We start from the raw sequence: 13,192 nt of genomic DNA, 5'->3' as shown, positions 1-13,192 counted from the left end.
CAAAACTATGGGCTCATTTTGCAGTTCACACATTCCCAACTGAGAAGAAAATAATGTCATAAAAGGGTGTGTTATGTGCTACTCAAGAGGGGAAAGCATTGAAAGTGCATGCCAGTGTAAAAAGTGTGCACACCAGTGTAAAAAGCATGGCATTACTCTACATTTAGAACACTGTTTTGAGGTCTGTCATTTCCAACAATCATACTAGCTGATTTCACAAGAGCAAGTAGTGTGTTTGAGTATGATGCCATTGGATTGAGAGGGAAAATAGTTTTCCTGCACTCACTTTGAGGTTACTGTGTTAGCTAAAGAAAAAAGTATTGATAAGTGAAATACCTTTAATTGGAAACAAAAAGAAGGTTAAGTCTAAAAGAAATCTTAATGAAAACAGTGTTGTACTGAAATATTTCGTCATTTCTGAATGTACTGGCTTGATAGACTACCTGTTACATGACCTGTTTAGATTACAGTCTGGCTGTATAACCAGAAAATGGTTTATTAACTGTACATTTTTGCTGATTCTCTCATGTGTTACACATACAATATCTTAGATTACAGTCTGGCTGTATAACCAGAAAATGGTTTATTAACTGTACATTTTTGCTGATTCTCTCATGTGTTACACATACAATATCATTGTGATGACAGTACTACAGTTATTTAGTTTCATGTTATGTGAATCTCTTGTAGCATTAATCACGTAGAGGTGTAAGCTAACAATTACTACTCACCATCCTTTATACATTACAAAATACCTTCTATGGTATTGGAGTTGTCAAGAGAAACTTTTTCAGTTTGCTTTCAAATTTCACTTTAGACATTATATACCATTACATTATCAACTGAAACTGTTGGTGACACAATTTTACACACATTTTGTGCTAAAGACAACCTTAATGTGGAGTAGTGAATATCACTTTTCCTTATAGTCTTGTAATTATGTACATCATAGTTCCTTTTGAGCTGCAGTTTCTTATTTACAACAAACTCCATGAGGGAATAAATGTACTGTGAGGGGGTAATCAAAATGCTTAATTCCTTAAACAGATGTCAACAAGATGATCATGGGTGAGCACTTCATATTATTCTTACAATGCATTTTCGGATAATGGACTATTTACTTCTCAAAGTGTTACCACAGATCAATACTCCATATGATTATATTGAATGAAAATAAATAGCTTACTATCAAAGATGGACACCTGTTGTTTGCAAAAAATTGAGATAAATGTCATTTTTTAACATGAAGTGTGAAGTTAACATATTTCCTTGCTGCTTTAGCTTTAGGCAGCATTAACTTTAATACTGCTGGAATGGTTTTGAAAAGTACTCAAGATCAGTTTAATTAGATAAACCAGCCAAAATTACCTTTGAAACTACAGATGTTAGTCTTTGAAGAAAACAAGTGTAGATGATCACTTGTAAACATACTTGCAATTACCTGTTTTTAATGCACCTGAATTCAGTTTGTACTACTGTGAATGTTTACAAGCATATAAGCTAGGAAAGCTTTTGTAAGCATCCAAAAATTCTCAAAAATTAAAGAATTTCTCATGCAATTACACAACAAAATTAGTTAGCCCAAGTAAGGATAGGCCTAATGTTGTCAAAAATTTCTAAAAGTCCACAATTTAAGTTTAGGCTTGTAAGTGATGATGATAGCATCAGTTTATCTTGGCTAAAATGTTCTAAATTTCACAATTCACATGAGTAAGGACAGTGTCAATGAAAGATTATGCAGATGCAACATGAACAATAAAATATTACAATCTATAATTTCTAATAGGCAAAGAATTCTGGACCATGTGCTATGACTTAAAGGAAATTTCAGAACTCAGCTTCCAAATGTAAATAAAATTTAGTGACAATATTATCGTTTCTCAAGAGGCTACTATTCAAATATTCATCACCTCAAAAATTTTGGAAAATGGGGTCAGTAGACAAACAGGTAGGTAATTGCTGACATCTCCCCTATCACCTTTAATAACAAGAGGTTTAACAAATACATATTTCAGTCTCTATGGAGAAATCCTTTGAGTTAGTGATGCATTATGTATTATTAAGTATTTCAAAAAAGACAGTGCTTATTATGTAGTAAAAGTCTTAAGTACTCTGTTGGAACTGCCATCAAATTTAGACAAACTTTTATTTATAAGAGAATGTATAATTTTCCTGATTTAAGGAGAAGAAGTGTGTGAGCATCCAAATGAGTGAATTTTGTGCTTGTTCAACATACTGCTTGTTTCTTCTCTTGAGCTGTTCATCCATGTATTTTCTGTTACATTTAGGACATGATTATTAGACATATCTGCTATTCATTAATGATAATTTATAGCCCTTCCATTTTACTACATTCCATATTCCTTATGCCTGTTGCTGGAATAAGAAGTTTCTAATATTATGTGTACATTTCTTGATTTTTGACTGACTTTTCTTTGTAATTTTTAGTAATTTTTGTAGAACACAGCTACTGCAGGATCTTTACCTTGGTTTTTACATAGGTGTATAATGTTCTTTCTGATTAGCTTATATCATGATATACATCAATCTTTTGTGAACATTTAGTTCATTATAAATTTCATCGCACATCACCACTTGTAAACTTTTCTTAAAAATGTGTCATAATATAAGACAACAACTAATAGTGTGACCACCAAAGAAAGAGTTTATTAGCATGTGCTGTGACATGTGCACAAGTTGCCAGCAGCCTCCAGTGGCTGGCGTATGTGGATGTTGATGGCAAAGTGCCAGCAGCCACGCCAGCAATATGTATCCAGGTGTAATATAAGGGGTTATAGCAACATGTTTGTCCTGGAATCATTAATTATTCTAAAAGATTTCCAATGAGGAGTATCTGTCCTGTGGGGCACTATCTTATTTATCCTAACAGTACATCACAATCAGAGATAGCATTTGTTACTCGGTATACAGCTTCATCAAAGAAAACATAATGAATTAGGATACTGCTGTCTTTATTGACATATGTTGCAAAGTTAATTGCTGAAATCAAATTGTTTGATCCTAACAAAGTTTCTAGATCATTTTCCCACAGACAGACTGTTACCTGCTAGCTGCTGTCTGACAGCGTTGTAAGGAATTCGTGGCAACATAAACGCTTCAAAATTTCCCATTGGTGATCTATATACAATTACAAATTGTAGCTTACCATTTTGCCATTCTATATCAGAAAATATTTTAAAATTCATGGAAGTAGTGCATGTGATGTTTATTATAAATAATTATCCTCACAGTCTCCCTAAAAGCATAAAATGAAACTGATTTATTTTATAGACTGAAATGTGATAAAAACATGAATTTTCCATTGATGCAGTTAAAATCTAACAGTTCTTAATCATTTGTATTAATTTCTATGTATTTGTGTAATAATTATAATGCTTAATTATTGCTATTCTCATTAAATTTTATTTCCTGTTGGAAATAATTATATCACAACTTATCTCCCTTTAGCATACTCAAACCAGGTATACAGCCACATTGGCACTCCAGTTCTGCAGTTTGTTATTCACATGGTTGCTAATTCTTTAAATAAATATTTTTTCCTTATTTTGTAGATTACTCCCACATCACCACCCAAGGCGTCAGGGGGATTCGAAGAACTTATCAGCAGTGAGTATATTTGGTGAAGATATCATGAGTTTAATTTCAAACACTTATTTATTTGATAACTGCACACTTCCATTTTTGACAATGGACCAAGTTTCACTTACTGTATAATCAGAACTATCTCATTTAGGCAGTAGATTTCCTAGTGGTATTTCATGCTAATAGTCAGCTTATTAGAGGAAGCCTCAGAAAATGTGGTTGTTATATAAGAAGATAAACAGCATCTTAGAAAACATTTCTGAAAGTAATAAAAATTGATGTCAAAATTTTCATTTTGGGGGAGGGAAGAGAGATATACTTTGACTGGGCATCCATCTGTGCAGTTTCTCCTAATATAATAAGTGACGGCCACAGTGCGTCCAAATGAGAAGCTGTTTCCTACAGAGACTTATTGTTTAGTTTCCATTTGTTGTGCCACATCTTTTTTGTAAGAGTATCTTTTTTGAAAATTTTGAGTGAGTGTTAGAAGATGTACGTTCAAAACAGCTATTTTTACTGTTTATAATATTTTGCACTATTTCCTAAGTTTAATTACATTTATCATTCAGAGTATTATCTTATCCTGTATTACGTGTTATAACAACTCCCCTCTTCTCTATGAGTAAGAGTAGTTATTTGGAAAGTCAAGATAGTCTTTTGTACTTACATGTATATTTTTTGTGGCTCTCTAGTTGTTCAAAATGTTTTCTATAGAAAATTTTGCTTCTGATGCATATGAGTTGGCATGTAATTTCAGCTTTTGCTGCACCTTGGCTCTTCTTAAAATTCTTATTGTTCATGAGGGTCATCAGTTACAAAGTGACACTTGCTGACACTAACTCATTGGCATTTATCTTATTTATTGCTCAGAATGAGAAAAATTTTAGTCAGAATACTGAAACCTGGGAACCCATCATTACTTCTTACATGTCAGTAATCTCTACCACTAAACAGTTGATCTCCAATTCCCTTTTGGTAGCTTTCCCATCTAGATGCACGGATCGTACCAATAAGAGAGATGATTCATTACTATTATGATGCTGCTTTATTCCCACAACTCAATGGTCAGCTCATATTGCACAGTACAAGGTTGTAAACCAAACTGACTTATCTGGAGTCCATGCAGATATGCCACTGAGCCATCAGTGTCCTCTGGTTAAAGGCATTACCTGTGCTGGTGTGAGGCTCCCCCCCCCCCCCCCCCCCTCTCATAGTGCAGAGCACTGGAGGGATTGGATGTCAGGGTGTGTCAATGTGCAAGTGCTCATGCACAGATGTGCTCAATCAGGCATGTTATGGCCAGCTGCTGAACAGAACATGGCTGGACCATTTCTTGATGTCAGCATGGTGTGATGAAAGAGACCAACCATGCTGTGGCTGGCTGCAAAGGAGGAAACAGTTGGACAACTGCTAGTCATGTACTGGCCACAGCACTCATGCTGCATAGATGATACATGCCAGATGTTGAGCAGGATGGCTGGGAAAACTATACCAAGATTCAATTAGGGCAAGTGGCAACAAGGCTTGGGCAGTTGGGTGAGGCATTGGTAGTGGGATCTGAAGAAGTCTGTGACGTAGTTTGTGGTAGCTGTCATTGGGGGTTCCCTCAGTAATAGTGAGCTTACGATCTGTCAACAGATGCCAATATATGGAAGAGTAATCGACATTTGTAGGTAATTGACATGTGTGTATGGTTTGATGAGCTATCAGTCTGTTACCTGTTGCACTATTGTTACAGCAGGCATCCACTATCAGATGATTGTCTAGAAGGTTTCACATAAATATTCTCTGGATCAAAGCCTCTGATGTCAAGTTTAATGATGACTAGCTCCTGGGAGTCTGAATTAGCTGTCTGCATGTAAGGGGTAAATGACCACATGGATACTCAGTGCCTAGTGCATGAAAAATTTCAGATTGGGATGCAGGTACATGGTGGCACCTGCATATCTAAATTGGGCCATGCAAGTGTCAATGAACACACAATCTTTTGACTCACCTGTAATGTAATTATTTGTGTTTACTTGCACCCTATGAACAACTAGTCAATAATATATAATAAGTATCTGTGACATTCTCATTCCAGAAAGGGACCAATGAGGTCTAGGTGCACATGTCAGACCAAACTATGGTATACCTGATCCTGCATTGATAAGGAAGTATTTACATGTGCTTTGATTAAATATATAGAGTCTTCCTCCCGATGGTGGAAGTGGCGCAAAGGATGTTTGTCCCATGTGTTGTTCGCATTGGTGTCTTGACTTACCACCACAGACTGGTACACCTACTGTAGCATGTGTTTGGAGTTTGGAAGGTTGCAGTACCTTCAAGGAAGCTGGCAGTTACATGGACTGGTGACAAACTAGGCATGAAAACCAACAATTAGGTGACCTTGAGGCAGTGGTGGTGCTCAGTTGCTTGGTGCATCATTGCCAGCTAGGAGAGCAGTGGTGTGCATGATGCATAGGTCAGCATTCTGGTTTAGGGCAGTGATGTCACTGTCCTGCACTTTCATCGTGTGTTGGAGTGCTTCAGTGTGCATGGTATTTGACTGAGATCTAGTGCCGCATGACATGTTATTGTCCTCAGCATTGATGTATTGTCTATGCTATAGCACAGTGAACAATCTGTGTGCCAAGCAGAGTTCCTTCTCTAGCAACTTTGCTTCATGAGCAATCATGGCAAGTTGTAGCTGCAGCAGAAATTTGAAAATTCATGGAGTCCATAATGCAGTATCTGGCATGAGGTTCAGACCAAGTATTGTCTGTAACCAGTGCCATAGCTGGGACATTGACTTGTCAGTGAGCTGTTAATCATAGACTGCCTGTTTCAGTAGTTATTCTGTGGTTTATGGCAGGCATTAGGGCAAGGCAGTTTTGGCTACTTCATATTTGTTTTTTCAGGCAGCGAAAGGATGACGTTGCTGGTAGTATTAGCATGTTCTGCTAATTGGCAAGTTAATGTCATAAATTGAGAGTTATTATCCAATATTCTCAGTGAAATAAACAAAAATTCTGCTGTCGCAACCCAAAGTCCCAATTGTTCTGGTCCAAATGGTGCCAACTTGGGTTGTGACTGGACTGATGCTGCATGCAAAATGGTTAATCAATGAGGTATTGTGGGGCACTCACAGCACACTTGCAAATCCAGTAAACCTGTTGGTAAAGTGTAGTGTGCTGCATGCTCCTATACATGGCAGTCATATTTCCTAATACTGTTTACAATGCAGCTGATGCAGTTAGTGTGGGAGTCACATTATTGTTCATATTTAGCCTGACTTGTTTTGCTGAATCACAAACTGGTAAGTCCAACAGTAGACTGTTTGACGGTGGTGATTTTTGTGATGTGCTAGAGCCTGCATTGTTTTGAGAAGCAACACCTTTACTCATATTCAGTTCATATGTGAGCACTGGATGACTATTATTATGTTGATTACACTGCTGATGTACATCATTAACATTAACCCTCAAAGTGGAGTCTTGAGGGGCTGGTGATTTCGTGTAACTGATGCAAGACGGCTACATTGTTACTGCGTATTACTGAGATATGGAATGAAACATCTCCTGTCATGTTATGTGGTTGTCACAGGTCGCTACTAGGTGCAGGGGTCATCCCAATTCTGGAGACAACATGTTGATATTGAGATACTGCTTTATTCTCATAAAATGACATACAGCATATCCACAAAGTACAAGATTTTAAACCAAATTGACTTCTCTGGAGTCTACCCAGGTACTCCACTCAGCCATGTGTGTCCTCTGGTCAGAAGTGTTCCTTGTGCTGGTGTTGCCATACCCTCATTGTGACATATTTGTTACTGATATTTCTAGGAAAGCTGTAGCAGTAGTAGGCAGTTATTGTCCAAGTTACTCACTCATGACTTTCTCCATATCATGTGACAATACCTAGTTACTTTCTGGCTTGTATGTTTTGCTCCTCCATTACTCACATTATTGTTCATTGATGGACAAGAATGTCAGTGAAAGATATGCCACATATTCATAGATATCAAGGAAGGAAGAACATATTTTATTTTATATCAGCAGACTGGTATGCAGATACTGGTTACCTTTTGCTGTAATTACAATTTATATTCTGTGTAGGACATGAAATATTCCATCTTGGAATTCCTCAAAACTTATCTGAGGTTTTGTAAATTGTTTCCAGGGGCTGCACTTCGCAGGACTAGCAAGTCTCAACAGACAGATCAGAGAGCACCACAACAGCAGGAGGAACGGCCTCCAACCCCTCTGCCTCCTGGATCCAGTGCAGCACCTGCTGCATCCCCACCACCTCCACTTCCTGGATCAAGTGCAGGACCTGCTCCACCCCCACCACCTCCACTTCCTGGATCAAGTGCAGGACCTGCTCCACCCCCACCACCTCCGCTTCCTGGATCAAGTGCAGGACCTGCTCCACCCCCACCACCTCCGCTTCCTGGATCAAGTGCAGGACCTGCTCCACCCCCACCACCTCCGATTCCTGGATCAAGTGCAGGACCTGCTCCACCCCCACCACCTCCACTTCCTGGATCAAGTGCAGGACCTGCTCCACCCCCACCACCTCCGCTTCCTGGATCAAGTGCAGGACCTGCTCCACCCCCACCAGCTCCGCTTCCTGGATCAAGTGCAGGACCTGCTCCACCCCCACCACCTCCACTTCCTGGATCAAGTGCAGGACCTGCTCCACCCTCACCACCTCCGCTTCCTGGATCAAGTGCAGGACCTGCTCCACCCCCACCAGCTCCGCTTCCTGGATCAAGTGCAGGACCTGCTCCACCCCCACCACCTCCGATTCCTGGATCAAGTGCAGGACCTGCTCCACCCCCACCACCTCCACTTCCTGGATCAAGTGCAGGACCTGCTCCACCCCCACCACCTCCACTTCCTGGATCAAGTGGAGCACCTGCTCCACCCCCACCACCTCCTCCACCCCCACCACCTCCTCCTCCTCAGGTTAGTATTAAGAAATGTGAAACTGTTTAATCTGTTTTAGTTTCAAATTTTGTAAGAGATTCTATTTTACCTAATGACTCACTATTGAAGTTAGATTTTTCTTTATCATTATTTCATTACATATAAAGTGGAATTTCTTGAATGCCTGAATGGTACATATCTCAAGAATGTAGTACCATAACATGTGTGGGCGATCTTCTCTCCGTTAATTAATATTAATTTTCAGTCTTTGGATTCGTCTTTGATATATTGAAGATGGCATAACATTTTCATTCTGTAAACTTTCAGCAGAGATTAATTATTGCAAAAGACTTGAAGATATTTCAAATGGAAGTTACTTGCTGTTTAGAATTTTTAAGTTTAGTTAGATGTTCCAAAGGAAAATTCCTCAATGAAACTAATAATTTGTATGACAGAATTCTGGCCGGTAAATATCTTCAGTACTGAAAAGTTTAGTGCTGCCAACAGACATGTATTAATATAAAATGGATACACTAGCTACACATCAGAATTCAAAGTCTTTAATAATGGTGGAGAAATAGATATGTTGGGGAAGGTTAAAAAGTATGGGTAAGTCACTCAGACCCCAGGGTTAGATAGACATTGCTGTAGTGTGGACAAAGAGACACAAAGGTGAATTTAGAGCTGTCTTGAAGAACTAGTCAGAAATGGTACTTTAATGAACACTGTGCCAGCTTTAGTTACAAAATAATGTGAACCCACCTTTCCCATAACTACTTCATTTTTGAGGATCAGACCCTAAAACTGCAATGGGAACCATGATGCCCTACCAAGTGCAAACTTGTTATGTGTCACTTCAAAGAAGCTTTCCTCAAGACATGCAGTCTGGAATCCCTACCCACTACAAATTCTTGATATTTTTGTGGTCTGTCCTTGTGGTGATGAATAAGTCCTCTCCGTGCAGCAAGGACTTAACTAATATACCCAAATTAAAATGTTCTGGATCTTTACTGAATCCAAAGACATTTCTGTTCATTCTTTCAGCTCACTGGTACCTATATCCAAACATCCTTATGTATAAAATCATCTGATAAGCAACACACCCCACACTTTATGAGCTGCTATTCCTTTCACATCAAATACAGATTTCCATATTACATACAAATCCACAGAAAATAAGTCTCTTGTACCACTGAAGCACTCAGCATCTACAGTGACAACCAGGCTGTGGATGGCTAAATGATTTTGCATTCACCTCTGCCCTAATTGAAAACTCTGCATATTGCAATGTGTGCTCACAGTGCCATGAAGCTGTGTTTAACCTCATAATGGATGACTCTGCCTACCTTTGTCCTCAATACAGGTGGGTCAGTTGCATTCTGCAGTTTAAGCAACCAGCCCTTCCTGTATTATCTTCCCAATATAACTCTCAGTTCTCATACATGTAGGCACTACCAGTTCTGAAAGCTAGTTAGTTTACTTTTTTATATGTTTGTTGGCAGAACTGTACTTATTGCATTCTGAAGGAATATTCTGGGCAGCTTTCAGCCTCAAAGTTTACATATACCATGAAAGTGTTACAGAAATTTATTTGTTATTGTAATATCCAATTGACAAATGTGTTCCATCCACTTTCACATTTAATGGTAATTACAAAAATTACAGTTTTTGCCACAGTTCAATGCAATTCTATAAGGACATAAACAACACCAAACATAACAAAGATACAGAACAGTAAAGCATAGTCCAAATGATGAAAGAATGGGATGTGGTTGTTAAAGCCAACAGCTCTGGATGTGTAAATGAATTAAGTGTGCCAGATTCTCTGCAACTGGTTATTCTAACGATGCATTGGGTTCAGATTTGTGGTGGCTAATGAAATATTACAGCTCAAAGCTAAGATGTGAACTGATTGTAAATTTAAATTCATGAACTACAATCTCCTCATTAATTTGCATAGTCTGTTGTTTCCTAGCAGGATGTACTCTGCTCCTCAAACTGAAGGTGTGTGTATTTGTTGATCAAGCAAATAATTTATTCTTGTGCACTGTAGAAACCCCTAATACAATTTGTTTGGAAACTGCTTGCACTCTTATATACAAAGAAATAAACTAAACTCCACAACAAAACTCTTTTTTCTGATAAATTTTACAATATAGTTAGTGCTGACTCAAAGCTACTGTATGAAAGATACAATATGAATGTAAAGCAGTTAATTTCAGGTGGATAGATTCGATAATTATGTAAACAGAAATGTTTATAAATATACTGTCAAATTCAGAAATATGGTAATAATTAATTGAAAATATGTTCATAAGTTAACCTACACATATATGTCACTAAAAACACAGACTGAGCTCAACTTCCCAAATAAGCAATCTCTCAAATTCTCTTCCACTGGTACTAGTCTAACCCTGATTACTTGATTACTTAATGTACAAGTTACAAATGCAACTACATCATTTGTCGGTGGAATGTGTGTCAAAAAGTTAACAATGTGTTCAAACAAATTACATTTTTCAAGAAAGAAATGCCTATTATCTACAAGACATCATGGTGCTGAAAAAAAATAATGATTACCATAAAAATTTCAATATGTCTTCATTCAATGGCTAACATACTGAAATAAAATAAGTGTGTACTATGTTCCTCAGTAATGGAAAAAGAAAAAATCATTCCTTTACTTGTTAGACATTAAATTGTATGATAATCATTCACGCTCTATGTGTTTACTTCCAGAAAAATTCCCACACCTGTCATCATATTGTATACCAATTTGTTCTTCATCATAGTGGTGAACAATTGTGCTTTTCACAAAAACAGAGGCCAACATTTCCATTATACCAGCAAACTGAAACTTTCTTAAGCAAGACTAATCCCAAAAACACTGACTAAGTGCTAATATGAACAAAATATGGAATCGAAAGGGAATAAAATCTGAAATGTGACCTGACAATGCATGCTGTTAAAGAATGTTGATTAATAAATATTGCGTAATTACACGATCTAAATTATTCCACGACAGTCAAAGTTTCTTCACGTCATTCCGGTCATGCTAACTTCCAGCCTCCAGACTGTCCACTTTTTAAGTCTAACATTTCAATCTGGCAAAACTTGTTTAATTCATTACTTTTACATAGTACTAATTGCATATACCAGTGTGATATCTCTTCATTCATTTTTCATTTAATCATAATTATTAAACATGCTTGTAATTATTATTAACATTTTAAACTAACAGCAACTACTCATCAAAATCACTAGATCAATAAATTTACATATATTATATGTACTGAACAAATGGTATGTTATCAATGTAGAAATTTCACTTATCTGTTTCTGGGTCCATAACTCATTAAATATTGGCTCCAGTCAGTCTCTCAAGAGATTATGAAGTTAATTTAGTGATGCATAAAATTCATGTACATTATATTGACAGGACCACAGATTATTGAAATTGTTTAATCTGTAAAATTACAAAACAAAACAAAGACTAAAAACTGTAAGCTACCACTGTACAAGGTGCCAGGGAAGAAAAAAAGACAATTATTCCCAACAGTTTCACATTGTGGTAAATTCTGAGCCTTTGTTCTATGATGTAGGAATAGATATAACCAACTCAGTACATGCTGAAGAACAGCTTTTATTACAAAACTGTATATAGAACACACATGTGAAGTACAAAAATGAGAGACAGAAAGAGAGAGAGAGAGAGAATAGTGTAAAGACAAAGATGACAAAGAACACAGATCAAAGAGTCTAGAAATCAAAGCACAAAGGAGAGGAAATAGATGGGTGGCACTATCCACAATGAAATCCTTTAGTCATGTAGGTGGTCAAAGGTGTTGTCCAATGCAGAAGTAGGGAGATTTGTCAACTGGAGGGAGGTCCACAAGTTGCTGGCAGAGAGGGAAAACAATAGGAAGGATGACATCACCCAAGATTTTGGCCACTATGAGTCTTGCTCGGTATCTGAGCAGGAGCTCGAAGGAGTTCGATAGCTGTATGTGAGTTGTTGATGTGTTGTGTTGTGTAGGTGGAAGGATGGCAAAAATGAAGATAGTGCCATCTCGAATCTCAATGGAAAGATCACCCAACTTGAAATCTGTGATGCTGACAGTAAACAGTGTATCAGACTGGGAAGGAGGAGTAGAGGGAGGGGTGGGGGCGAGGGGATGGGGGGGGGGGGGGGGGGAGGGTTGTCACACAGTGTGGTGAAATCGTCACACATTTCATGCATTATGTCTCAAGGAGGGGCGTTGTTGATGGTGGGTGATGAATTTGTGGGAACCAGCAACTGTAGGTCATCTGTTCACAACAAGGCTGATCTTACCCTATTCACTGAGACTTTAACATTTACTGTTTAGTGGTATGTCCAATGTGGTCTCTCTACAGTCAAGCACCTTGTGAGGGTCTGAGTAAGGGACTGGATAGATCCACAAATGGAGTTATCACTAAGCAAAACATAAGCACAAAATGGTAATTCTTTGTGAACAAAGACTCATGGTACTGAATGTGGTTTCAGTGTGAAATATGTTCATGTACTCAATCAACTAAATCAGAAAGCTCATCATTGCTTGGAAGGTGAGGGTGTTCAAAGAACTATGCAGAAACGATGATCAGTTTGCCATAGAGGATGTCAGGGAGTGATGCTTGTAAGTCCTCTTTGTGAGCAG

At 37.9% G+C, this 13,192-nt stretch overlaps 1 protein-coding gene across 1 annotated transcript; it reads left to right on the top strand.

The window, feature by feature from the left end:
- The first annotated feature begins 7,573 nt into the window (after positions 1 to 7,573).
- LOC124594078 (formin-2-like) lies at positions 7,574 to 10,631 on the top strand. Its single transcript, XM_047132429.1, has 4 exons — positions 7,574 to 7,664; positions 7,768 to 8,555; positions 8,844 to 8,982; positions 10,477 to 10,631. Exons 1-4 carry the CDS (start codon positions 7,574 to 7,576, stop codon positions 10,629 to 10,631), a joined length of 1,173 nt encoding a protein of 390 aa, XP_046988385.1.
- Positions 10,632 to 13,192: the final 2,561 nt, after the last annotated feature.

Source organism: Schistocerca americana, chromosome 2 (assembly GCF_021461395.2).
Source record: "Schistocerca americana isolate TAMUIC-IGC-003095 chromosome 2, iqSchAmer2.1, whole genome shotgun sequence".
Taxonomy (NCBI): domain Eukaryota; kingdom Metazoa; phylum Arthropoda; class Insecta; order Orthoptera; family Acrididae; genus Schistocerca; species Schistocerca americana.
Note: the sequence above shows the minus strand (reverse complement) of the source record. Positions and strands in the feature narration are given on the sequence as shown.